General features: G+C 38.1%; 1 protein-coding gene and 1 long non-coding RNA gene across 2 annotated transcripts; one reads left to right on the top strand and one right to left on the bottom strand.

The window, feature by feature from the left end:
• The first annotated feature begins 966 nt into the window (after nucleotides 1-966).
• Nucleotides 967-22,694, top strand: SPAM1 (sperm adhesion molecule 1). Its single transcript, XM_020869201.2, has 4 exons — nucleotides 967-1,052; nucleotides 14,938-16,093; nucleotides 16,566-16,655; nucleotides 22,046-22,694. The coding sequence occupies exons 2-4, from the start codon at nucleotides 15,134-15,136 to the stop codon at nucleotides 22,658-22,660; spliced, it is 1,665 nt and encodes a 554-aa protein (XP_020724860.2). The 5' UTR covers nucleotides 967-1,052; nucleotides 14,938-15,133; the 3' UTR covers nucleotides 22,661-22,694.
• LOC110121909 (uncharacterized) lies at nucleotides 2,164-22,326 on the bottom strand. Its single transcript, XR_011487264.1, has 2 exons — nucleotides 22,254-22,326; nucleotides 2,164-3,563 (listed from the first exon to the last, which is right to left on the bottom strand). It is a non-coding gene; the product is annotated as an uncharacterized lncRNA (long non-coding RNA).
• Nucleotides 22,695-24,157: the final 1,463 nt, after the last annotated feature.

Below are 24,157 nucleotides of genomic sequence, written 5' to 3'. Positions count from 1 at the left end.
ATATTTTCATCTCTATGATAGTGGCTCATATAATAGAGAGCATTGGGCAGAGCTTGAACATGAGAATTAGCTAGAACTGGGTTTTCTAGCTTTAGGATGGGTGGGCCAGTTATTTAATCTTTTTCTAATGCTTATTTCTTCATTTGGGAAATGAGGATAATTCCTATACCAGGGCATTACTAAAATATTTTAAATACCATAATTAACTGTTTACTGGAAGTCCTTAGATAATTTCATGATTGATGGTTAATTGTCTGATTTTTAGAGATTTGGTTGAAATCGCTTCCCTGTGAACACATTCTCTTTAATTTTGATGAAACTCTTGCTATTCTCGTGTTAACACTTAAAATTTAATATTTCACACTTGATTGATGGCAGTTTAGGCCATCAATAAATACTACTTATATCTTGGGTCTTTTAAAAACTATTATATGTTAAGCATTAAAATCAAGTAAGCCATAAAAATGAATAAAAACAATTTTCTTTGTCCAAACTATAAACATTCATTGAGGAGCTAAAGTATTAAATAGATGCAACCTTGGGAGACCCACTGCCTTATTATTATGTTGACAAGTGAGCACATGCCTTTGAAATTTCTTTTTAAGCCGTTGAAGTTATCTTATTATTCATCTATTCTGGCCTCTTGTTGTTGTTTTTGTTGCAAGAACCGTAGGTCTTATGAAGCTCTTATCCCCATCCCTCAAACTCACAGTTGATCCGTCCCCCAATTTCAAACTAGGTTCAAATTCTTCAAAAATTCTAATCCTGCTTTTTAGAATGGTAGGCGGAGCAGCCTACCATCCTTATGAATATTTCTGGATATTTCTGTGGCTGATTTCCCTGTCTTCTCAGACTTCTGAATTCCCTGTGCCTTCTCCCAGTTGGTGAACCTCAAGGGCACTCCTATCCAGTCATAAACTCGCCAGATTCTTAGACACCTGTCACAATAGCTCTGTGTTCTTAATTCTCTGGTCTCAGGTGGGAATCATAGGAGACTCCTCTGTTCTTGGTGAGGAGACAGACAGAATTGACTGCTGTGCTCATCCACAAGGGTAAATGTGCTCAGCTTTTTATGGAGTAGTGGAGAGGGGCAGAGATGACAGGGACTATTCAAGCACCTTTGTAATGTCACTAGAAGGCTGACATCGTAGTTGGTTTTTCTTTTTGATAGCACCTGTCACATGTTTTGATATATATTTGATGTGTTAGGTGTATTATTTAATTTGATAACAGCAATAATAATGGTTATTAATGATGACTCCTATTGTGTAGTTGTAATAAACTAACTAACTAATAAACCTGCTAACAGCCAAAGTAGGTTTGATGCTGAGAAATACTCCTGTTAACTACTGCTGCTTTGGTTTTTGGTAACTACTCTTCCTTCTTTTTTGTGAAATAGAAGCCTGTTTGGCCATACTAATATTTGAAAACCTAACATTGTAAAAAGATCTGAAATCTATACTAATAATTTATTCTGCTACTATTTGTTTTAAAATGTTACTTACTTATATGCCACTTGCTTGTTCCATAATCCAACTTAAAAGACTGAAAAGAAGTCATATTTGACAGGTCAGAAAAACATTCCAGTTAGACTTGGTAGACTTTTCCACCAGTTGTAAAGAGGCAAACAAATAAAAAATAGAGGAAGACATATTAATGCAACATACAGCACACACCAAGACTTGAGTTAGGCTGGTGTGCTGATAAAGCCCATGGAGAACTCAGAATCCATGGAGACCTCATGTAGGCTCCCTCTCAGGGCATATTTCAGAGATAAACTGAGGCACAGTGCCACCATTAGATCTGGCTTCTCTGTACTATGACTGTGCTTCGTATTTCATTTCCACCAGGACAACTGCCTGTGGGTCACACATTTACATTAAAAACTTGGGGCGAGGGGGGAGTGGTTTCCTAGGGAAGTTTTATTGTCAGCAGGTCTGTGAATCATTAAATGGTCTTTGGGTTTCCATTTCTTTCAAGTTCTTCTTTCCTTTCATATAGAAGAGGGTGTAGACAAGAGATGATTTTATTAATAACAACAACAGGAACAGTTTTCATTTATTTGGTATGTACTATGTGTCTGGTGTAATAGTGGAAAAGGCACTTAATCCTCTTAGGTTCTGTAACTGGGGCCTGAGAATTCAACTGGCAAAAAATCAGATGAACAGGAGAAAAGCATACAAACTTTATTGAACATTTTTACATGCACATGGAAGCTTCCATAGCAAAAATGGAGACCCAAAGAAGTTAGGATCAAGAGTTTACAGATCTTTTCAACAGAGAATGATAAATTATGAAGGAGTGACAAGACAAAGAGAAAGAGCTTTGATGAACAGTACATTGTGACTAGGAAATATCTGAGGGAAACTACTGGAAGATAAGGGTCATTTTCATAGGTCTGTGCAGATCCATTTTGTCATCAACTACCTTCCTTTGGTGGTAAGATGTTCCCCACTTCCTGGTACAGAGTACATATTTCACATGGGAAATCTTCAGGGAGAAAGGGGGAAGTTAGAGAGACTGTCTGTATTTGCTGTTGCTGCATCACCTTCAGCTCAAAATAATCACAATAATATGGGAAAGTGGCACCTTTGGGGGTAGCATGCTCTGAACCATTCATGGGCTTTGTGTTAAGTGGTCAGTGCACTTTACCTAATGAAAATTTCACGACAGACCTGTGAGAGTGCTGCTATTAATACCCACATTTTTTTGGTTGGAAAAAAAAAAAAATTAAAGACAAGAAAAACTAAAGTGTAGTGAAGTTAAATAGTTTGGGCAAAGTCACATTGCTCCCAAGTTGAGAAGCCAGATTCCAGGCCTGCTGGTCCTCACATAGAAAACGAAGTTGCTTAGTCCAGTAGTTTATTCATTTACAGACATGAAGGACCCCTGAGACAGCTCTGAATTCTGTTGTGGTTGCTGAAGAGGTTAAAGAGAATTAATAACTTATCCAAGGCCACATAATTAGAAAACAGCTGCAGGGAGGATGCAGTACACACGTGTGTCAGGCTGAAAGCTTTTGAGTATCAAAGTGGTTTGACCCATTGCACAGTAAAAAATACATCTTACACTGTGACCCAGTGCACGCATGTATAATATATACAGAAAAGGTTTGTAAATTCATACTCATGCTTACTGTACGGGGGTGTAGTACTTTTTGTGTTTCCTATTCTGCCTCATTGTATTCTATCTTATTATATTCTACTCTATTATTGTCTATTTCACTTATTTTCTTTAAATGCTCATTCCAACCAATTAAATCAATTCCACTGATAGTTTGTGACCTACAATTTGGGGGGAAAATGTTAGGGATAAGCCTACTCAACATCACTTTCTTAGACAATCATGTTCACAGTTACCCTGCATTTGTGCCTAAAATGCACAGACTACTTAGGTGATTTAGTTTCTGCTCTGAGATGCTCTCTGTGAGTAGATTTTGACCAGCGATGATCTCAGTGCAGAGATTAGCTGTGCTCTTATGGAAGCAATGAGTGAGCTCTTGTATTTCCTCCAACTGATAGTCTGTGATCTTCGTTGAGGCAAACCGTGAGCAGTCTCATAATCTACAGGTGGAGAGAAAAGAGAAATTGTAAATGCAATTTTTTGAATTTTTTTACTGAATTTTTTTTTTTTTTACTGAAAAAAAAAAATGAAGGGTTTTTTTTTTTTTTTTTTTTTTTTTTTACTTTTACTGAATTTCTACAATTTTAAGTGAATTTTGCTAGGTATGACTCTTCCTTTTTCATTGACCACATTCTTTAAAGGAGACCTAGATTACTGCCGGAGAAGGCAATGGCACCTCAATCCAGTCCTCTCGCCTGGAAACTCCCATGGACAGAGGAGCCTGGTAGGCTGCAGTCCATGGGGTCGCTGAGTCGGACATGACTGAGTGACTTCCCTTTCACTTTTCACTTTCATGCATTGGAGAAGGAAATGGCAACCCACTCCAGTGTTCCTGCCTGGAGAATCCCAGGGACGGGGGAGCCTGGTGGGCTGCCGTCTGTGGGGTCGCACAGAGTCGGACACAGACTGAAGTGACTTAGCAGCAGCAGCAGCATATTACTGCAGTCAATCTCGAAGGAAATCAACGCTGAATACTCTTTGGAAGGACTGATGCTGAAGCAGAAGCTCCAGTGCTTTGGCCACGTGATGTGAACATCTGACTGAGTTGGAAAAGACCCTGATGTTGGGAAAGACTGATGGCAGAAGGAGGAGAGGGCAACAGAGGATGAGATGGTTGGATGGCATCACCGATTCAATGGACATGAACTCGGGCAAACTCCAGGACAGGGAGGGAACAGGGAAGCCCGGCATGCTGCAGTCCACGGGGTCACGAAGAGTCTGCCATGACTTGGTGACTGAACAACAATAGATTACTGCTATTACCCTCAAAATCCTCTGTACCAACAGTCTCAGTAGCTGTGGTAAACACTCCTTTGGTGTTCTTGGATTAGGAATTCACAATTCTTAATTTTTTCTAGAGATATCTTTAATCTAACTACATATATTGGCTTTTATGGGCTCCTATAAGTCAAAAGGAAATGGCAACCCATTCCAGTATCCTTGCCTGGAGAATCCCATGGACAGAGGAACCTGGAGGGCCATAGTCCATGGCATCACAAGAGTCGGACATGACTTAGCCACTAAACCACCACATTAAGTTAAAAACAATTCTCTCTAAACTAGTTACAGCTATCTTTCTTACAGTTTGGAGGTAAATTCAAATGAACCATGATAAGCAAGATTTAATAATATAGGTAAGACAGAGGAAATAACACTACACTTGAGATATACAGAGCTTCTAGTGAAGAACACTTCATAGGTATCATTTCACACATCATTCCTGCAACACTGGGAGTAGCATTACCAGTGTATGTGTGTGTATATATATATATATACACACACATATATATTGTATACTATATATATATACATATAAATTGTATTTATTTGGCTGCCTTGGGTCTTAGTTGAAGCTTGTAGACTTAATTGCTGCTCAGCATGTGGAATTTTAGTTCCCCAGCCAGGGACTGAGCTCAAGTCTACTGCATTGCAAGGTGGATTCTTAGCTACTGGACCACCAAGGAAGTTCCATACCAATGTATTTTTAAAGAGTTGAGTGATACCTAAAAATTGAATCATTTAAACTATCTAGTCATTGGATAATAAAGCTATAAATGGAAACAAATACTCAATCTTTTTCTGGATCTAGATGTCTTAATCTTTGAAGTCACCAGCCTTCACCCATTGACAACTGGAAGACTTGGTTAAGACAGAAAAAAAAAGTTAAAGTAAATGTAAGAAGTAGAGAGAAAAAAGTCTTTCTAAAGGAAAACACCAATAAATATTTCTACTGCTGATCTGTGTGCTGTATTCTAATCTTGGACTATATCACATCACTAACTAGAGATAATGGTGGCAATTTGGAGCATTTCTGAGAAAGTAAGATTACATTTAAAGGTCCTGCTAATTGTAACCTCTAAGATACATTTTACTTTCCATATAACAAGATAAAATGTAGCTACTGTTACTTAAAAATGATAATTTGTCACATCCTCAACTCTTTATCTTGTTAATGTTTAATATATGACAAATTGAGTTTTTTAATTTATCTTTTAATTGGAGGATAATTGTTTTACAATGTTGTTGGTTTCTGCCACACAATAAGCAAATCAGCCATAATTACACATATATCGCCTCTCTCTTGAGCCTCCCTTTCCTCCCTCCATCCCATCTCTCTAGGTCACCACAGTCAGGTTGGGCTCCTTGCATTACATAACAACTCACCAGCTATCCATCTTACACCCCATAGCATATATATGTTGATGCTACTTTCTCCATAACCTCACTCTCCTTCCCCCACTGTATCCACAAGTCCATTCTCAACATCTGCGTCTCCATTCCTTCCCTGCAAATAGTTTCATAAATATCATTTTTCTAATTTCCATATATATGAACGATATTTGTTTTTCTCTGACTTACTTCATTTGGAATATGCTCTAGGTTCATCCACCTCATTAGAACTGACTCAAATTCATTCTTTGTAATGCTGAGTAATATTTCACTGTATATACATATCTTCTTTATCCATCATCAGTCGATGGACACCTAGCATGCCTCCATGCCCTAGCTATTGTAAACAGTACTGCTGTGAACATTGGGATACACATGTCATTTTCAGTTATGGTTTTCTCAGGCTTATATGCCAAGTAGTGGGATTGCTGTGTCATCAGTTCAGTTCAGTTCAGTTCAGTCTTGTCCGACTTTTTGTGACCCCATGGACTGCAGCACACCAGGCTTCCCTGTCTATCACCAACTCCTGGAGCTTGCTCAACTCGTGTCCATCTGCCAGTGATACAATCCAACCATCTCATCCTCTGCCTTCCCCTTCTCCTCCTGCTTTCAATCTTTCCCAACATCAGGGTCTTTTCCATTGAGTCAGTTCTTCACATCAGGTGGCCAAAGTATTGGAGCTTCAGCTTCAGCATCAGTCTTTTCAATGAATATTCAGGACTGACTTCCTTTAGGACTGACTGGTTTGATCTCCTTGCAGTCCAAGAGACTCTCAAGAGTCTTTGCCAACACCAGAACTCAAAAGCATCAATTCTTCAGCACTCAACTTTCTTATGGCCCAACTCTCACATCCATACATGACTCCTGGAAAAACGATAGTTTTGACTAGACAGACTTTTGTCTGCAAAACAATGTCTCTGCTTTTCAATACCCTGTTTAGGTTTCTCATACCTTTTCTTCCAAGGAGTAAGCGTCTTTTAATTTCATAGCTGCAATCACCATCTGCAGTGATTTTGGAGCCAAGAAAATAAAGTCTGTCACTATTTCCATTGTTTCCCCATCTATTTGCCATGAAATGATGGTACTGGATGCTATGATCTTAGTTTTCTGAATGTTGAGTTTTAAGCCAGCTTTTTCACTCTCCTCTTTCACTTTCATCAAGAGGCTCTTAGTTCCTCTTTGCTTTCTGTCATGAGGGTGGTATCATCTGCATATCTGAAGTTATTGATATTTGTCCCAGCAATCTTGATTCCAGCTTGTGCTTCATCCAGCCTGACATTCTGCATAAAAGTTAAGCAAGGCGGCAATATACAGTCTTGACCTACTCCTTTCCCAAGTATTTTTTTAAGGAATCTCCATACTGTTTCCCATAGTGGCTGCAGATAAACTGAATATTATCCAATAGAGAACTTGCCTTTGGGAGAATGTGCTGTGCTGGGCTTGGTTGCTCAGTCCTGTCTGACTCTAGGTGACTCCCATGGCCTGTAGCCCACCAGGCTCCTCTGTCCACAGGGATTCTCCAGGCTTGGAGATTACTGGAGTGGATTGCCATGGGAACTTCCCATGGCAAGTGGATTCTTCCAGGGGATCTTCCCAACCCAGGCATCGAACCCAAGTCTCCTGCACTGCAGGCGAATTCTTTACTGACTGAGCCACCAGGGAAGCCAGGGAGAATGGTAGGACAATAAAACTGATGCAGTGAAACTTAGGGAAAGGAAAAAAATAATTTGATAAAAGGATTAACAGATAGATTCACTTATTCACCCACTCAATTAAGTACTTAGGGACCTCCTACTACATAACAGGCACAGTACTGGAAATTGGAACATAATAGTGAATTTACAGTCTGTGAGGGAGGCAGACATTTCAAATTTGAACAGAAATTGTGGTTGGTGCTAAGAAATAAGTACAGTTTTTCTGACCACTTTGGTACACTTAAAATAGCCTTGGTGGCGATCAGAGATTAACACTTCAGTAGTCAGGTCTGTTGACAGTTGGAAAGGCTGCACAGTGGGAACAGTCATATAGAGTTATATCCCTAGGCTTGTAATAGATTTTTAAAATCTAAGAACGATTAACATGAGAGGTACACAGCAGGATCTCACTGGAATAAGACATACAGAATTCCCATATAGAATTCTGACTGTGAGAACCTGTAACTCCCCAAACTTCTCCTTCAAAGGAACAGGAACTTTCATGCACACTGAAAAATTTGAGTTTTATTTTTGTTTACATCTTGGCTGAAAAGCTGGCCTAGACTGGATTGTCACACATTCCTGCTGAGAAGTCATCTAGTTGCTTGAGACTTCAGCCATGGTTTTGCTTTCACAAAAGCAAAGCACGGTTATGCATTCTTATGGTAGACTGCAGAACATGGTTTTTAGGGTGATAAATGTTAAACCACTTAAAATTCTGACAACATTTTTGAACCAGTCCTCTATTCTAAGAAGAAAAATTCAGTCTGCATCCTGGGTGCTCCATGTAGAAACCTGATATCTCTGTAGGCTTCTGATATCTTAAACAGATATGATGTAAACATCCATTTGTTGTATTGTCTTCTGAAGCTGTGCTCATCTTTAACAGTATTTATCTTCACCCTTAGTAAATGCACTCACGTACATTTAATGCCATTAGGTCCCTCTTGTTTTTGGAGAAAGGAAATTTATGAATAGACAGGTGTTTTCTGTTTATGTTAGACTATAGTGACCATTTGGACCTATGCTATAATCCCATATGTAGAAGGTTTAGTAACTGGGACTTTGATGATTCAGAGAAATAAAATCCAAAGGGAGGAGAAACAATGCTTATTGCTAATAGGAGGCCAAGTGCAAACTCATAGCCCATGTTATATCTATTTTACTGTTGTGAATTTCATTGTGTAAAGCACTGGTAAGATTGGAGGTGTTCATTATTCTTCTTGAACTTGAACTTGACTGGTATTGTCCAGAAGGGGAAACTATTCCTTGCTACCCTTCTTGAGTTTTTGTGCATGGACAGGTAATAAAATTGACACAAGATAGATTAACAGGAGAAAAATTAATTTCACGTACACCAGAGATCATAAAATGATGCTTAGTGATCAAAAGTGGGCAGCTTTTATATCTTTTATGTAAAGAATAAATTTGTGAGCATTGGATAGGATAAAGTTTAGGTTTGGAGCCATAATTAATAAGAAAATTAAGGAAAGTTTAGACATGGGTAGTAAATTATTAGAGAAGGAACAGGGTTTGTGTATATGGGCTTCTCAACCCTGAAATGAATTATCTCTGGTGAAAAAGATGTCTCTATTAGCAGCTTTCACAGGGGAGATTTATCTCCTGTATTCAGGGAGACAAAGAAGGATCAAAGTGCATATATGTGCTGCTTTCCAAGTAACTTTAATTAGAAATAATCAATATGCAGCTTTGGCATCTTTGGGGGCAGGCTGTGTGCCCTGAACTCCAACCTGCTAAGCCCCCTTTGCCCATCAGTATCAGGCAGCTGTGCCATTGGAACCACAGAAGAACCAGCCCTGGTCCCAGAGTTACATGATGGAATGTTGGTGGGATGACTGCAAGTCAGGAGTCACGGCGCTCAGCCCAGGGTCTGACAGGAGCTACTGTGCTTCTCATTAGCCTCTAGGAGTTAGGGCTCTTCATGGCTCTATTCCAATGTTCAATTACTTCATTTCAGTCACATCTGGGTGTGTCAGGAAGTCATGCTTGGCTATAGAAGACATACTTATTTTCTGAGTAATGTTTGAATTCTGGCTTATGGATGCTACACTTCTTTTTTATTCTATTTGAACATCTTCATTTTAAAGTGTCACCACAAACCATGATTTTGAGTTTACTGAAATTCCAGGTACATCAAAGTCATTTATTTCATTAATTGGTTAACTCACTCTGCATCCACAAACAGGGGGCTGACAGATTCTCCACTGGACCCTACGTGTCAGGCTCACTGAGGTCTCTTTTCACTATTGCCTCAAATGCTGGGCTGCTTCCGTAGCCTTCCTTGTAGAGTCCAATTCTAGCAGGAACCTTCTGAAGGCAACTTACCACGAATCCCCCATCCTCCTCCTCTGATCCCCTGGACGTGTAGCAGCTTCCTCATCTGCCACCACCCACTGCGTGACCTCTGACCACCTGGCCTGCATTCAGCAAGAATCCTGTCAGGTGACTTTAGCCAGACTCTCCCCTTACCTCTGATGTTTCCTTTAGTAATTTTGTACCCATTCACCACCCTCAGCCCTCTGTTCCTCGGTTATAAATTCTTAGAGTCCTTCTGTATTCAGAAATTGAGCCCAGTTGTATACTGAGGTCTCTTTTCCCCTATTGCAGTAGTTTGTCTTCATAAAATTTGTTTTTACTGCTTTAATTACTGTCTTGTTCTGGTTTTTGATAGTTCTCTGGCTTCTGGATGATACATTTTGGTTATTGTTTAAACATCTTCATTTTAAAGTGTTACCATAAGCCATGATTTTGAGCTTATTGAAATTCAAAGTATGCCGTTCATTCCTTTAATAACTAATTTCTATGTGTATCTATTGTGTATCAACTAGTGGCTTAGAAAGTTGACAATAACCTAATCCTACAGTTAAAGGTATATTATGTACTTCTTTTACAAGGCCTCTGGATTCTGCAAAGGTATTCTGGACACAGAAATTCCTTATAAGCACATTCATATTCTTTCCAAAGGGATTTTTGTCTAAGAATAAGACGAAATTGCTTTCTTATTTTCAATTAAACATTGTCCTAGGTATTGACCTACCAAGCATTTTCCAAAGCTGAAATATTTATATCTTTTACAAAGTAACAATATAACTTTGCTTACAGTTTCAATATTTAGAATTTTCATGTTTAACGATACTGTGGTTTTCTAGCTTCTTAGCTATATTACTCCCTGATTTTATCATGGCACAATAGGACAAACTTTTATTGCATAAAGTGAGCATGTACAGACTACATCTCTGTGTTCCACTACAGCCATTAAATAAAGTTAGAGTTTCAGAACTCCTCTTGAAGAACTTTGTTATTTACTTGGCTCTTCTTTTTCTCCTCTCCCTTCCCATTTTAAGGAGCAGAATTCAGAAAATTAATATTTCCCTTTAGCTAACAATATCAAATATAGCTATACATTTTGAAAATGTGAAATCTAATTCTTTTCACTAATTTTGTAAGGAGAAATTACCTTTGCAGTGAATGCTGTACTTCCTTGAAATGGGTGCCTTGAGTCCATTCTTCATCTATATTACACTACAGAAATTTTTCACTATTTAACAAAACACATCAAAATTACTGCAAATGAGAAGTTGCTCTATGATTGCATTCTTAAACTCATTTCAAATGCTAACAGAAAAATTCATAGCATTCTTATGTTAATTTACCATCATTGCTAACCCTCTTGGTTAGGAGGCACTTGAGTTTCCAGGATTCAAACACAGATATTCAAACATATACACACACGTACAGGCACACACAAAAAAGCCCCTTTCCCCCCATCATACAATAACATCTCATAAGAATTAAGTCTTTCTTTAACTGACTGGGCAAAGAGCTGCCTTTTCTCACCCAGTAGGTTAAACACTGCAGAGCCAATAGATTGAAACAGTTTCTAACCTACTGACTTCTTAGAGGAAAACTTTTAAAGGTGCTTCAAAAATAAGTTGTCTTTTAAAACTGTACTGCATAAGCTTTTAGGTAAAATGAGGTATGGCTTTTGGTGAAAAAAATTAGAAGTTCTGTAATGTGCTGTTTTGAAGACTAACACTCCGGGTTTGGAGGTTGTTTGGCATTTAATTGTGCTTGCTAGGGGCTTCCCAGGTTGGCACTAGGGGTGAAGAACCTGCCTGCCAACGCAGGAGACATAAGAGATGTTTGATCCCTGGGTCGGGAAGATCCCCCGGAGAACGAAATGGTTACCCACTCCAGTATTCTTGTCTGGAGAATCCCATGGACAGAGGAGCCTGGTGGGCTACAGTCCATAGCATTGCAAAGAGTTGGACACGACTGAAGCAACTTACCTGGCAGGGGATACACAGATTAAGAATTAACAATTTCTTTAGCCTTGAGGGTCTTGTCTGTGCAAATTTAATCTGTGGGAGATACTGATAAACCTGAGACAAAGTAGGAGAAGGAATGAATAATAAAGAATACTGGTGACGATAATAATAAAGGGAAAAGAGTCGATGGAATGCAGCCACAAAGGTCATTAACTTCTCTTACTGAATCAAGTTTATTCTCTATTTCTGGCCACATTACTTATAAAATATCATGATTTATTCTTATTAACAAGAATTGCTTATGACAATGAAGATCCCAGTCAGTCCACATATGCTCTTTGCTACTCATAAAGCTCTGGACTTAGGTTAGTTCCTTTAACTGGGTCTCAGAAGTGAACGTTGAGAACCTTGAAGTTTCTGCTCTAAATGTAATCCATTTAATTCTCTGACGATAGTCAGAAACCTCTGATCTGTGATTTCTCAATATTGCCTTTGTATTTGAGACCTAAAAATGTTCCTGTTTCCTTTCTTTTCTCTCACCTATGTATTAACACAGCAGTCTCCCAACTATCTATTTACTTGGAGAAATTAAATTCCTGTAGATCTCTTCCTAGGGCTTCCCTGGTGGGTCAGCAGTAAAGAATCTACCTGTAATTCAGGAGACGTGCGTTCAATCCTTGGGTCGGGAAGATTGCCTGGAGAAGGGAACGGCTACCCACTCTAGTATTCTTGCCTGGAGAATCCCATGGATGGAGGAGTCTGGCCGGTTACAGTCTGAGGGTAGCAAAGAGTCTGATGCAACTGAGCACACACAGAGAGAGCTATTCCCACTGAAGCTCAAACCTGCATCAGTTTCAAGCTCAAGTGAGTCTTCCTGGCCTCATGGGCTTTTGCCTCTGGTCATTGCCTTGGCTCACACAGACACCAAACATCTTGCTGTGTATGAAACAGTGACATTTGAGGTTAGGTTGATGATCATCAGGTGGCCCAAAGGATAGTGTTTTACTTAAACTCTGAAGACTTCAAGAAGGTTTTATTCCACAGAATGAGTCTGAAAGATGCAGTTTCTGGTTCTGGCTCTGTCACTGGTTTGTTATAATTAGGTCAGTTTGAGTAAAAGAGTTACATTATGATGCATATAAATATGCTAATGGTTTAAGAAAAGAAGCTTGTAGAAACTACAACCCTTTTTACCTTTGGTGATTAGACCGAGTTTTCTAGGGTTGCTGAAACAAACTGCAATTAACTTAGTGGCTTAAAACTACAGAAATTTATGATTTAGTTCTGAAGGTCAGAAGTTCTAAATCGGGGTGTCAGCAGGGTTGTGTTCCCTTTCAAGACACCAGAAAAGAATCTTTCCTTGTCTTACCTCACTTCTGTCGGCTCAGGGCATCGTTGGCATTCCTTGGTTTGTAGCTGTTACTTCAGTCTCTGTCTTCATAGTCACATGGCCTTCTTCCCTACATCTTGGTATCCTTTACTCTTCTTATATGGGTACCAGTCACTGAATTTAGGGCCTCCTCTAATTCCAAGATGATATCATCTTGTATCTTTAACTATTTATATTTGCAAAGACTCTATTTCCAAATAAGGTCATATTCTTATGAGGTTTGAGGTGGAACTTGCATTTAGGGGGGCACTGTTAAACCCATTAGAGTAACTATCCTCCTTTAAATGTCACAGCTTTGTTACTTTTTAAAGTTTAAATTGACAATTAAGGATGGACGTGTCTGTTCTTTTTTGACAATTTCTGTAAGTAGAGATCTTCCCATTAGGCTCATTCTTCCCCAAGCTTTTCTTATATAAAATGATCATGTGGAAATTAGGTTTGAACATTATTTCAACAAGTTTAACCTAATCCTTTCTTTATTCCATGTAGTTGTCTGACTAGCTGCTATTCAGGTGTTTGTATCGGTAGTTTAAAGGAGTGTTTCCTCCAATGCTACTTTAGGTGAAGATTTTCTAGGTCCTAAGTAAGAAAGTTTATAAGGGCTTAAACTGTGACAATTTTTAGTTCTTTTACATGTTTTAAACATTAGCAGGGAAAATCCATTTTCTTCAAAGCAAGAGACTATAATGGTTCTTAAGATTTTGTTTTATTCTGTCTGTGGTGGTCTCTTTTGAGTAATTGCTTTTTCAGCAATGGGAATAAGCAGATATATCTATGGTAAGACCACATGTTCATGGGAAAAATGTTAAATTCTCATTATACAGTTACATAGCAGTATGCTAGTAATCCAATTCAACATTCTAGTTTCCTTCTAGAATCACAGAACATTTAAATATGTCTTCTTGCCGGTAATTTTTACAAATACCAAATGTTAAATAATACATAGCTTAATTTCTTATCCTTGACTCAGACTGTTTTATTGTACCATAAAATGTGCCCTAACACTTCACATTGTGACAATCAAAATGATATAATACAATCTCAACTATAGAAGACTATAAAAGGCCAAAATGCATATATTCCTTTTCATGAGGTAGGCCAGAACCAATCCTTTTGCTGGAAGATATAAAGTCATAAAATATTTTATTAACTTTAAACACGAATATACATTACTTTGATATAGTATGGAGCACTGTTAAAATAGCACTTCAACATACCCCTCAAAAGGAGATTTTATTTGATTCAATAGTTTTGTGCAAAGTTTTTACTTATTTCCTCTGGCAGAAGTGGCTTTTACCTCCTCCTCTACCTGCCTTCCTTAAGAAAGGGAAAAAAAAATAATGGTAAAATCTCACCATTCCATGAGAGGTTTTTTCCCACTTTTTGGTAGAACACTAAAAAACATTCTTTCAAGAAATAACAAATTGAGAGGTTCAACTTGGAATTTATTTTTAACAGTTTGTCGCTAAGGCCTTGTCTGGTGCAGCATTCGGCACAGCTAGGAAGGCACACGGTAGGTAAAACAGCCACCTCGAGTCTCTGTAGGTTCAGCAGTGATTTGGAAACATGAGACAAGTATTAGTCACTATACGATCTGTATCACACACAAGAGAAAATAATTTTATTAATGCAAACACAGGAGTCCTTCATCTTCAAACATTGAATTAAACTCCCTGCACTTAAAGTCAAGAACTTGACTGTGAAGCTTACAATCTCTGACATGGAAATGTAGTGTAATGACACATTCTACACTTATTTTTTTTTTTTTCAGTTACAGATGAAGCAACTTGCAAAACATTCCTAAATACGAAGGAAGAAGAATATTTAAATGTAAATCATCATTATTCATTTTTATCCATCAAAGTGGCTTCATTCCACTCTCTCTGTGTTCATATCTTGCATCAAATATTAGATAAACCAAAGCGTGTAGGAGAAAAAAGTGCTTTTCATGGTCATTGCTCTTTGTGATGAGAATGCTAAGGCACCAGTATATCTCCTTTAGGAGCTTTGTTGGGTCTAGCAGAACACCCCAAGCAGTATTCACCTTCCTTCTGCTTCCATGTTGTTTGGCTCTGGACTTCAGAGCACCTCCTCTTATTTCAAACACTTCTTTCCTCTGGGCCTGGAATGCACCAGTTGAACGTTGTGTTAACAAAAGATTCAAACTACCACCAGATCTGAGACTCTTCTCTGTAACAGGAAGCCCCCAAAAAAGTGCTACAGGACAATTTATTACATTATTTTATGCTGATCGGCTCGGCTACTATCCTCATATAGATGAAAAAACGGGCAACACCGTACACGGAGGAATTCCCCAGTTGGGAAACTTAAAAAATCATTTGGAGAAAGCGAAAAATGACATTGCCTATTACATACCAAATGACAGTGTGGGCTTGGCGGTCATTGACTGGGAAAACTGGAGGCCTACCTGGGCAAGAAACTGGAAACCTAAAGATGTTTATAGGGATGAGTCTGTTGAGTTGGTTCTGCAAAAAAATCCGCAACTCAATTTCCCAGAGGCTTCCAAGATTGCAAAAGTGGATTTTGAGATGGCAGGAAAGAGTTTCATGCAAGAGACTTTAAAATTGGGAAAATTACTTCGGCCAAATCACTTATGGGGTTATTATCTTTTTCCTGATTGTTACAATCATAATTATAACCATCCTGCTTACAATGGAAGTTGCTCTGATTTAGAAAAAAGGAGAAATGATGATCTCGACTGGTTGTGGAAGGAAAGCTCTGCCCTTTTCCCTTCCGTTTATTTGAATATCAAGTTAAAATCTACTCCAAAAGCTGCCTTCTATGTTCGCAATCGTGTCCAGGAAGCCATTCGGTTGTCTAAAACAGCGAGTGTTGAAAGCCCACTTCCGGTTTTTGTATATGCTCGTCCAGTTTTTACTGATGGGTCTTCAACATACCTTTCTCAGGTAAGTAAATCAAGCAAGGTAAGAAGGCTATGGAATATTGTCCACAAATGGTGTTTAGTGGAATGAAACATCACTTTTGAAGGGAGTAAAATTTAACTTTTAATAATCTTTAGGAATATGCACTCAGGTAGTTCTTCATCCTTATATGAATGTAAAATAAGAATATATTTCATTTTTAATGTAATCATACAATATCTTAGCAACCATAGAGAACCAGGGTAGTATAGACAGTGTATTAATTCAGCTCCTTTTATGGGCCTACACTCTTGTCAATAAAAGTAATTAAAACAGTAGCAGAAAATTCTTGTTTTTGTTATAGTAGGGCAGTGGTGGCATAAAAGATAGAAATGAATAGTGGAGAAATACTTACATACTTATTGTTGGGTAAGCATTCTTGGCTTTGGCGTTACTATCCTATGTATAACATTTGATTGTATTCCTCCCTGTTAACTCTCCCTATCACCTTTGCCAGGGGGACCTTGTGAATACAGTTGGTGAGATCGTTGCTCTAGGTGCTTCTGGGATTATAATGTGGGGCAGTCTCAATCTAAGCCTATCTATGGTAAGTTGAAATGATGAAAATAGATGTGGAAACAGATGAAAACATTTCTACTTTGAATGTTTATGAGAATTGTTGTGGGATTGAGTAATAAACATGATCTTTGGCACAAAGTAGTTGGTGCTCACTTAATAGTGGTTAAATCAAACTATTAATTGTATGGTTGTGTTGTAAGGCTGTTTTCCAGTGAGGAAACAGAAATTTGTTGAGATTAATTGAAATCCTCTAGACTACCTGGCTAAGAAGTAGCAAAAACAGGACCATAGTCTTGGTGTTTGGCATTTTTTTAACTCTATTGTGCCGTGTTGCTTCTCAAAAGAAGAGCTCAACTAGTCACAATTTATTCACTCATTCTTTCATTCACCCAATTACTGTTTTATTAAGCCCTTATTTACTTACTAAGTTAATGACAGTTTACTGTGGAGGGTCAGGAACTGGGATGGAGAGGTGTGGGCAGTTGGCAGTTAGCTTTTGAAAATGTTATTAGATTGTTCAAAGCTTCCCTAAGCGAGAGGAAAAGGAATAGTTTATTTTCCACAGGTTGAATTTAATAGTGTCTATTTTAAGCAAAACTTGTTTTATTAGGAAGGACGGTTTATTTTGCTCTACACAGTATGAATTGTATTCATTTTCTCCTAATGCATTTTCTTTACTTCAAAAAGCCTTAAACCATTCCATCATGACCTACTCTTTTTCTCTTTCTCTTTTCTCTCTTTCCTTCTCCATATCAGGTCTTTTCCTTCACCTCTTCAGTATTCTTGACTCAAAGCATGAGTAGAGTTGTCACATGGACACTGCTGAGTTGGAGCTGAACTTTCCTTCTCTAATCGATGTGGAAATACTAGTAACCTAGGTGCCATGGAGTGTGTCTAACGAAGCTCTTGGTGCAGAGGTTTCATCCTAGGACTTACGAAGAACAGAATTCACACTCTAAGACCAAAAGAGATCTTTTGTATCTTGTCCTTCAGATAGACTAGCCATATTTCTCCTTCATTTATAAAGGTATTTAGCTTTTTGAAATTCTTTTCAAGATTATCTGAGCCCTCCTACCTATTTGGGAGATTCTGTTGTCTCTGGTTTGATTACCAGTAAAGGGAAATAGTATAGACTATAAGTTCAGAGAATGGTATATGTCCGCTTTGTAAAATCTTTTGTATGTCAGAAAATTATTTAAGAATTATAATTCTCCTAAGAATATTCCTAATTTTTATCAGTTGTTTTCTCAAATGTATAAACTCTTTTCTCAAGGATCCCATTGGTTCTTTGATGGAACCATTTATAAATTCCCCATTTATAATTTTTTTTTTAAATTGAGAACTTCACACTTACTCTGATGAGGACTGAATCAGGCATTCTCCAATTAGTAGGGTGACATTAGCAGTATGACATGGCATAGAATTTAACCGCCACACTTTTTTTTTTAATTGCACTTCAATCTTAGATTCGCATTCTTCTACCATGACTCTCAAATCACCTTCAGTATTATTCACATAGAGACAGTGCTTCAACTTTAATATGAAGACTTCCTAGTTAATCACACTGATTTGAACTTGTTCCCTGTAGACCTTTCCCAATTTACAATCATTTTGAATGTTAATTCTATCATTACTTTGCCTTTTTCCTATGTCATCAATACTGTCATGGATTGCTTGTGTTTTCTCTAATCCACTGACAACTTAAAAAAGTGGTAATTGCAAGTTTACTTGCAATGACTGGAACTGACTTAAAACAATGGTTATCAAATGTAGGCAAACCATTCCTTCCATTTCATCTTACTAGACCCAACTGTGAGACAGAGTCAGCTTCTACTGGCTTTAGTTCATGAGACCTCATTGTTAAATATTCAGAAATTTTGTGAACTGTTTGTTAAAAATTAAATTATAAAAACTTAGAATAAGTATGCAAAACCAAAAGTATGCTAAGTATGCTAAAAACAAAATAAATACTAAAAACATATCAATTATTTACTTCATTTTCCCATTATCCATACTTTTATTTATATCTTATCATATCTGTATAAGTGGAAATGGTATAATGCAATGGTGTATTATATCCTACCATAATACTGTCCTATGTAATGGTGATGTCATGTTGGTAGCTTAAAATTGGCCATGGTAGGAGTATTTACAGCATGGATTTTGACAGCTATTATAAACTAGACTTTATGTCTTAGAGAAAGACTTTAAGCCTACAAAGACTGTATCTTGTGTAGGCTACTGATTCTCAAACATTCTCATCCTTTCACTCCTCTTCCTGCCTAGTTCTTGTCTCTGTAGACAACTCTAATGTCATCTGTGCTAAATCACTTCAGTGGTGTCCAACTCTTTGCGACCCTATGGACTGTAGCCCATCAGGCTCCACTGTCCATGGGATTCTCCAGGCAAGAATACTGGAGTGGGCTGCCATCTCCTTCTCCAGGGGATCTTCCCGATCCAGGGATTGAACCCTTGTCTCTTATATCTCTTGCATTTGCACATGGGTTCTTTACCACTAGCACTGTCTGGGCAGCCCAGATCAATGTCTTTTGATCTTGGTATAAATTCTCATATACCCTTGGCACTGGTGATACTGTGTGATACTGACAAAGTCCCTGCCTTCATAAAGCTCATACAGTTGGAGGGATAAAAACAATTGTTCTTGTTGTTTAGTCGCTAAGTTGTGTCTGACTCTTTTGAAACCCCATGGACTGTAGGCCACAGGATCCTCTGTCCATGGGATTTCCGAGGCAAGAATACTGGAGTGGGCTGCCATATTCTACTCCAGGGGATCTTCTCTACCCAGGGATTGAACCCACGTCTCCTGCAATGGCAGGCAGATTCTTTACCACTGTGCTACCAGGTAAGCCCAACAGAGGCAATACAAAACAATAAAAATATTTTATGTGGTAAGTTCTATGCAGAAAATTAAAATAGAGAGATGTAAGAAAATGAGCAGGAAAGGTGTCTGATAAGGGTTTGGTCTAATGAAAACTGCAATCTGAATGACAAGATGGAGTCAGTGATGTTAAAAATGAGACGGAAGAGCATTCTGGGCAGAGGAAACAGTAAGTGCAGCTTGAAATGAACCTGCCATGCTTGTGAAACAACTAGTATGTCTAACGCCCAGTGGGTGACGGTACAAGAGATGGGATAGGTTACACCTCAGCAGGCTGTGTACAAGGTGAATTATATTCTAAACGCCATTAGACGTTTAAGCTGTAAAGCATAAAGCTATTAGACGGTTAAGAAGAAGTTTTCTATTGCTGCTGTAAAAAATACAACAAACAGTGGTTTAAATAGCAGAAAATTATTATCTTACAATTCAGTAGTGCAGAAGTCCAACATGGACCTTAATGCACTAAAATCAAGATGTCAGCAGGACTGCATTCCTTTCTATAGAAAGACCCTCATTTGCTCATTTGAGTTGTTGGCAGAATTCATTTTCTTGTGTTTGTAGCATCAAGCTCTCTATTTCCTGTCTGGCTATGGTTAAGGCGATTTTGTTTCTCATGAGGTCACCATATTCTTTAGCTTTTGGCCTTTTCCTCTACATTCAAAGCCAGCAATGCTGGGTTGAGTCTCCCTTACCTTTGTATTTGTCCTCTTTCTCCCAGCTCATTTTTAAAATCCAAATAGAAAAAGTTCCTATATTTTTAAGGACTCGTGGTTAGATTGAGCCCGTCAGGTGGTTCAGGATACTCTTCCCATCTCCTCCCATCCAAGTACTAACTAGGTCCGACCCTGCTTAGCTTCCGAGATCAGATGAGATCGGGTACATTCAGAATGGTTTGGCTTTAGACTCTCCCTATCTCAAAATCCACAGCCTTAATCATATCTAGAGGGTCCCTTTTGCCATGTAAAGTAACACAGTCACAGGTTCCAAGGGACTGGAGTATAAACATCCTTGGAAGGATCTTATTCTGCCTACCATTGATGGCATCATCTCCAGAAAGTAACAAGAAATAGATTCAAATGGAAGCTGCCAAGGTTCCTCAACTTGCCTGCCAATCTACCACAAACAAACACTTCCTTTGATCTTAATGAAGGATGAGCACAGCCAACTCACTCAATAGAACTGTTGATCATGAAAGGAAGCAACTACTTTCTATGTTTTGAATAGGATGGAGTCCTACTTTTAAGAAGTATCCATTTAGTGACTCATCACTCATACTCTGCCAAATAAGTATATCTGCAAAACAGCTGTCATAGTTCAACCATACTTTAATTATATATAACATTTAATATATACTTGGTTGAACCTGATTAGGTATTTTGAGCTAGTGATTTTCTTTTTTTTAACTTAAATATTTAAATTTTTTTTTACAAGGTTGTGTTGGTTTCTGTCATACAACAATGCAAATCAGCCATAATTATATATACATCCCTTCCCTCAGCCTTCCTCCTCTCCCCACATCCCATCCCTCCAGGTATCACAGAGTGCCAGATTGGGCTCCTTGTCCTACAGAGCAACTTCTCACCACTTCTAGTGAGGTGGATGAACGTAGAGCCTGTTATAGATTGAAGAAAGTCAAAAAGAAAAAAACAAATACAGTATATTAATGCATATGTATGGAATCTAAAATGGTATTGATGAACCTCTTTGCAGGGAAGGAGTGGAGATGCAGATGTAGAGAAGGGACTTGTGGACACAGTGGGGGAGGGAGAGAGAAGGATGGAGGGAGAAAGTAGCGCCAACATACATACACTATCAGGTGTTACGATGGGATAGCTGGTGAAACCAGCAATTCAGAAACCACTCTTTCCAGCGCTTAACAGGGTCTGACAAATGTGCTACTTCTTACCTTTATTTGTACTTCATATTATCTATACATTGAGGTAAAAAATGATATGCTGGACCCTGCTTAGCCCTTTTACGTACACTGTATCCTTTCATCTTCATGACTACCCTATGAAGTAGGTTCTATAATTACCTTTAGATGATGAAGCTGAAGCATGGTCAGGTTAATTAATTTTCCCAAGGTCACCCAGAAAGGAAACCAAGACTTAGAAAGCTTAAGGGATTCCCAAGCTCACATAGCTAGCCACTGATGGAACTGTGACTCCTGTCTGGGCAGATGGACTCCAGACTACATGCTCTCATCCCTCCACCCCGACTCCACTCCACTGTACCATTCCACCCCTGTTAGTGTAGGAATTATTGAGGAAGACTGAGTCTAGGGTATATTAAACCTCAATTGGTCAATGATTTAGTGACATGAAATGGCATGTGAAACTTACTTACAGATGTCACACAAAAAAATGGCTGGAATGGTCTTGATAAAGCAAAAAAGATGAAGTATTTCCTACCTCTTATTGCTTTTTGGTGCTTCCTTTAAAATTGCTTTATGTGGTGAATTAATTCATATATGAACTAACTTACTTGGATCTTAATAATCTGATCTTACAATTTTACAGCAATCTTGCATGAACCTAGGCAATTACTTGAACACTACACTGAATCCTTACATAATCAACATCACCCTAGCAGCCAAAATGTGCAGCCAAGTGCTTTGCCACGATGAAGGAGTGTGTACAAGGAAACATTGGGATTCAAGCGACTATCTTCACCTGAACCCAGAGAGTTTTGCTATTCAAACTGGGAAAGATGGAAAATACACAGTACCTGGGGAAGTCACACTTGAAGACCTGCAGAAGTTTTCTGATAAATTTTATTGCAGTTGTTATGCCAACATCCACTGTAAGAAGAGAGTTGATATAAAAAATGTTCGCAGTGTTAATGTATGTATGGCAGAAGGCATTTGTATAGAAGGCCCTGTGAAGTTACAACCCAGTGATCATTCCTCTAGCCAGAACGAGGCATCTGCTACCACTTCCGGCAGTACCTCACCCTCCACTACAACTGCCGCGGTACCGCCATGTACTCCTGAGAAACAGTCCCCTGAGTGCCTCAAAGCCAAGTGTTTGGAAGTCATCTCCAACGTCACCCAAAAGGGGTGTCAAAGTGTTAAATGGAAGAACACTCCCGGTCAGTCACGTATTCCAAGTCTTAAAAATCAAACAACCTATTAAAATAAAATTCAGTACTTATTAAGTTTCCTGTCTACATGCTTTGTGCTTTTATATTTTGTAAATTTTTATATTTAATATTTAGTTAGATGATTTTTTTTTAGGCAAGTAATGATACCTATATAAAGTTTTACATTTGAAATGTGAATCGAAACTCATTGCGAAGATAGCATTTTAATTTTTTGAGCACAGATTTTTTTTTTATGATCAAATTGAACTTGAAGTTATTATTAATTGATAAAGAATTGTGACCAGTGCCTTTAATTTTCAAACTCATAGTCAGGGCAGTGTTAATAAATCCACTGAAACCACATTTTGCTTTCGAAACTCAAAGTAGACACTTGATAAAGAAGATAGATAGAATTTGCTTTGTAAGATATCCAATTTTGTATTTTCTAATTGCCATGTGAAAGCTGCTCAGTTGTGCCTGACTCTGAGACCCTATACAACTATACAGTCCCTGGAATTCTCCAGGCCAGAATACTGGAGTGGGTAGCCCTTCCCTTCTCCAGGGGATCTTCCCAACCCAGGGATTGAACCCAGGTCTCCCGCTTTGCTGGTGGATTCTTTACCAGCTGAGCCACAAGGGAAGCCCAATTGCCATGAATGTATTGCAAATATTTCACATACTGTGAATGTATATATACTAAGAGGTACCTGTTATATTCTTGATTCTACCTAGGACTGATTACAACGCCTAGAATACTTAGAGGCCTAGTTTTTTTCTGAGAAAAGTAAAGATGTGAATAATACCAATTTACTACAAATAAATGTCTTTACAAGTAGTTTGTAATATGTAATAAAAGTGTCAAGAAAATATTAATTCCAATACTTTATCTTTTAAAATGTAATATCCTAAGTGTACTAGTCTATCTAAAACATGGAATCATGTTTTTTATTTCACCTTGATAATGAATTTAAGTTCTGTTTTATAAAAAGATAATCTTTAAAAAGTGATTACCCTGTCAACTTTTGTACATGGTTTAATATGTCTTTAGAATTCTTATATAAATTATTCTAATATTCTTTTCATCCTTGATTGTCAAATTTGACAATCTTGTATATCTAAAATGTCTTATTTCATTTAAGCATCTGCATCTTTCATAGAGCATTTATTGAATATTTATTCTCTGCCAGGCATATTAAGAGTCCCAGATTCAAGGTGAAATAGTATGCTTCCTGCCATCAATGAGTTTGCCGTACATTTGAAGATAGACACTGAAAGTGGAAATTACAACACAATGTGTGGGAAGTGCTATGATATAGTTCAGTATGCTCTGGCATACAAACAAGAATCTGAGGGTGTCAGAGAAGGATGTCAGAGACATCACGAAAGATATGATGTGTCCTTTGTGTTGTAGGCTGAACAGCAGTTAGCTCATGTGAAGACATGAGAAAAATGGAATTTCAGTAGAACAGAATACTGAATATGGTTATTACAATGGTATTCAGTAGATGTAGATGGTAGTCACCTGGTGAGGGCTGCTGTAGACATACTAA

This window comes from Odocoileus virginianus, chromosome 1, assembly GCF_023699985.2.
Source record: "Odocoileus virginianus isolate 20LAN1187 ecotype Illinois chromosome 1, Ovbor_1.2, whole genome shotgun sequence".
In the NCBI taxonomy this organism is placed as follows: domain Eukaryota; kingdom Metazoa; phylum Chordata; class Mammalia; order Artiodactyla; family Cervidae; genus Odocoileus; species Odocoileus virginianus.
The sequence above is the reverse complement of the archived record's forward strand: the minus strand, read 5'-3'. Positions and strand labels throughout refer to the sequence as shown.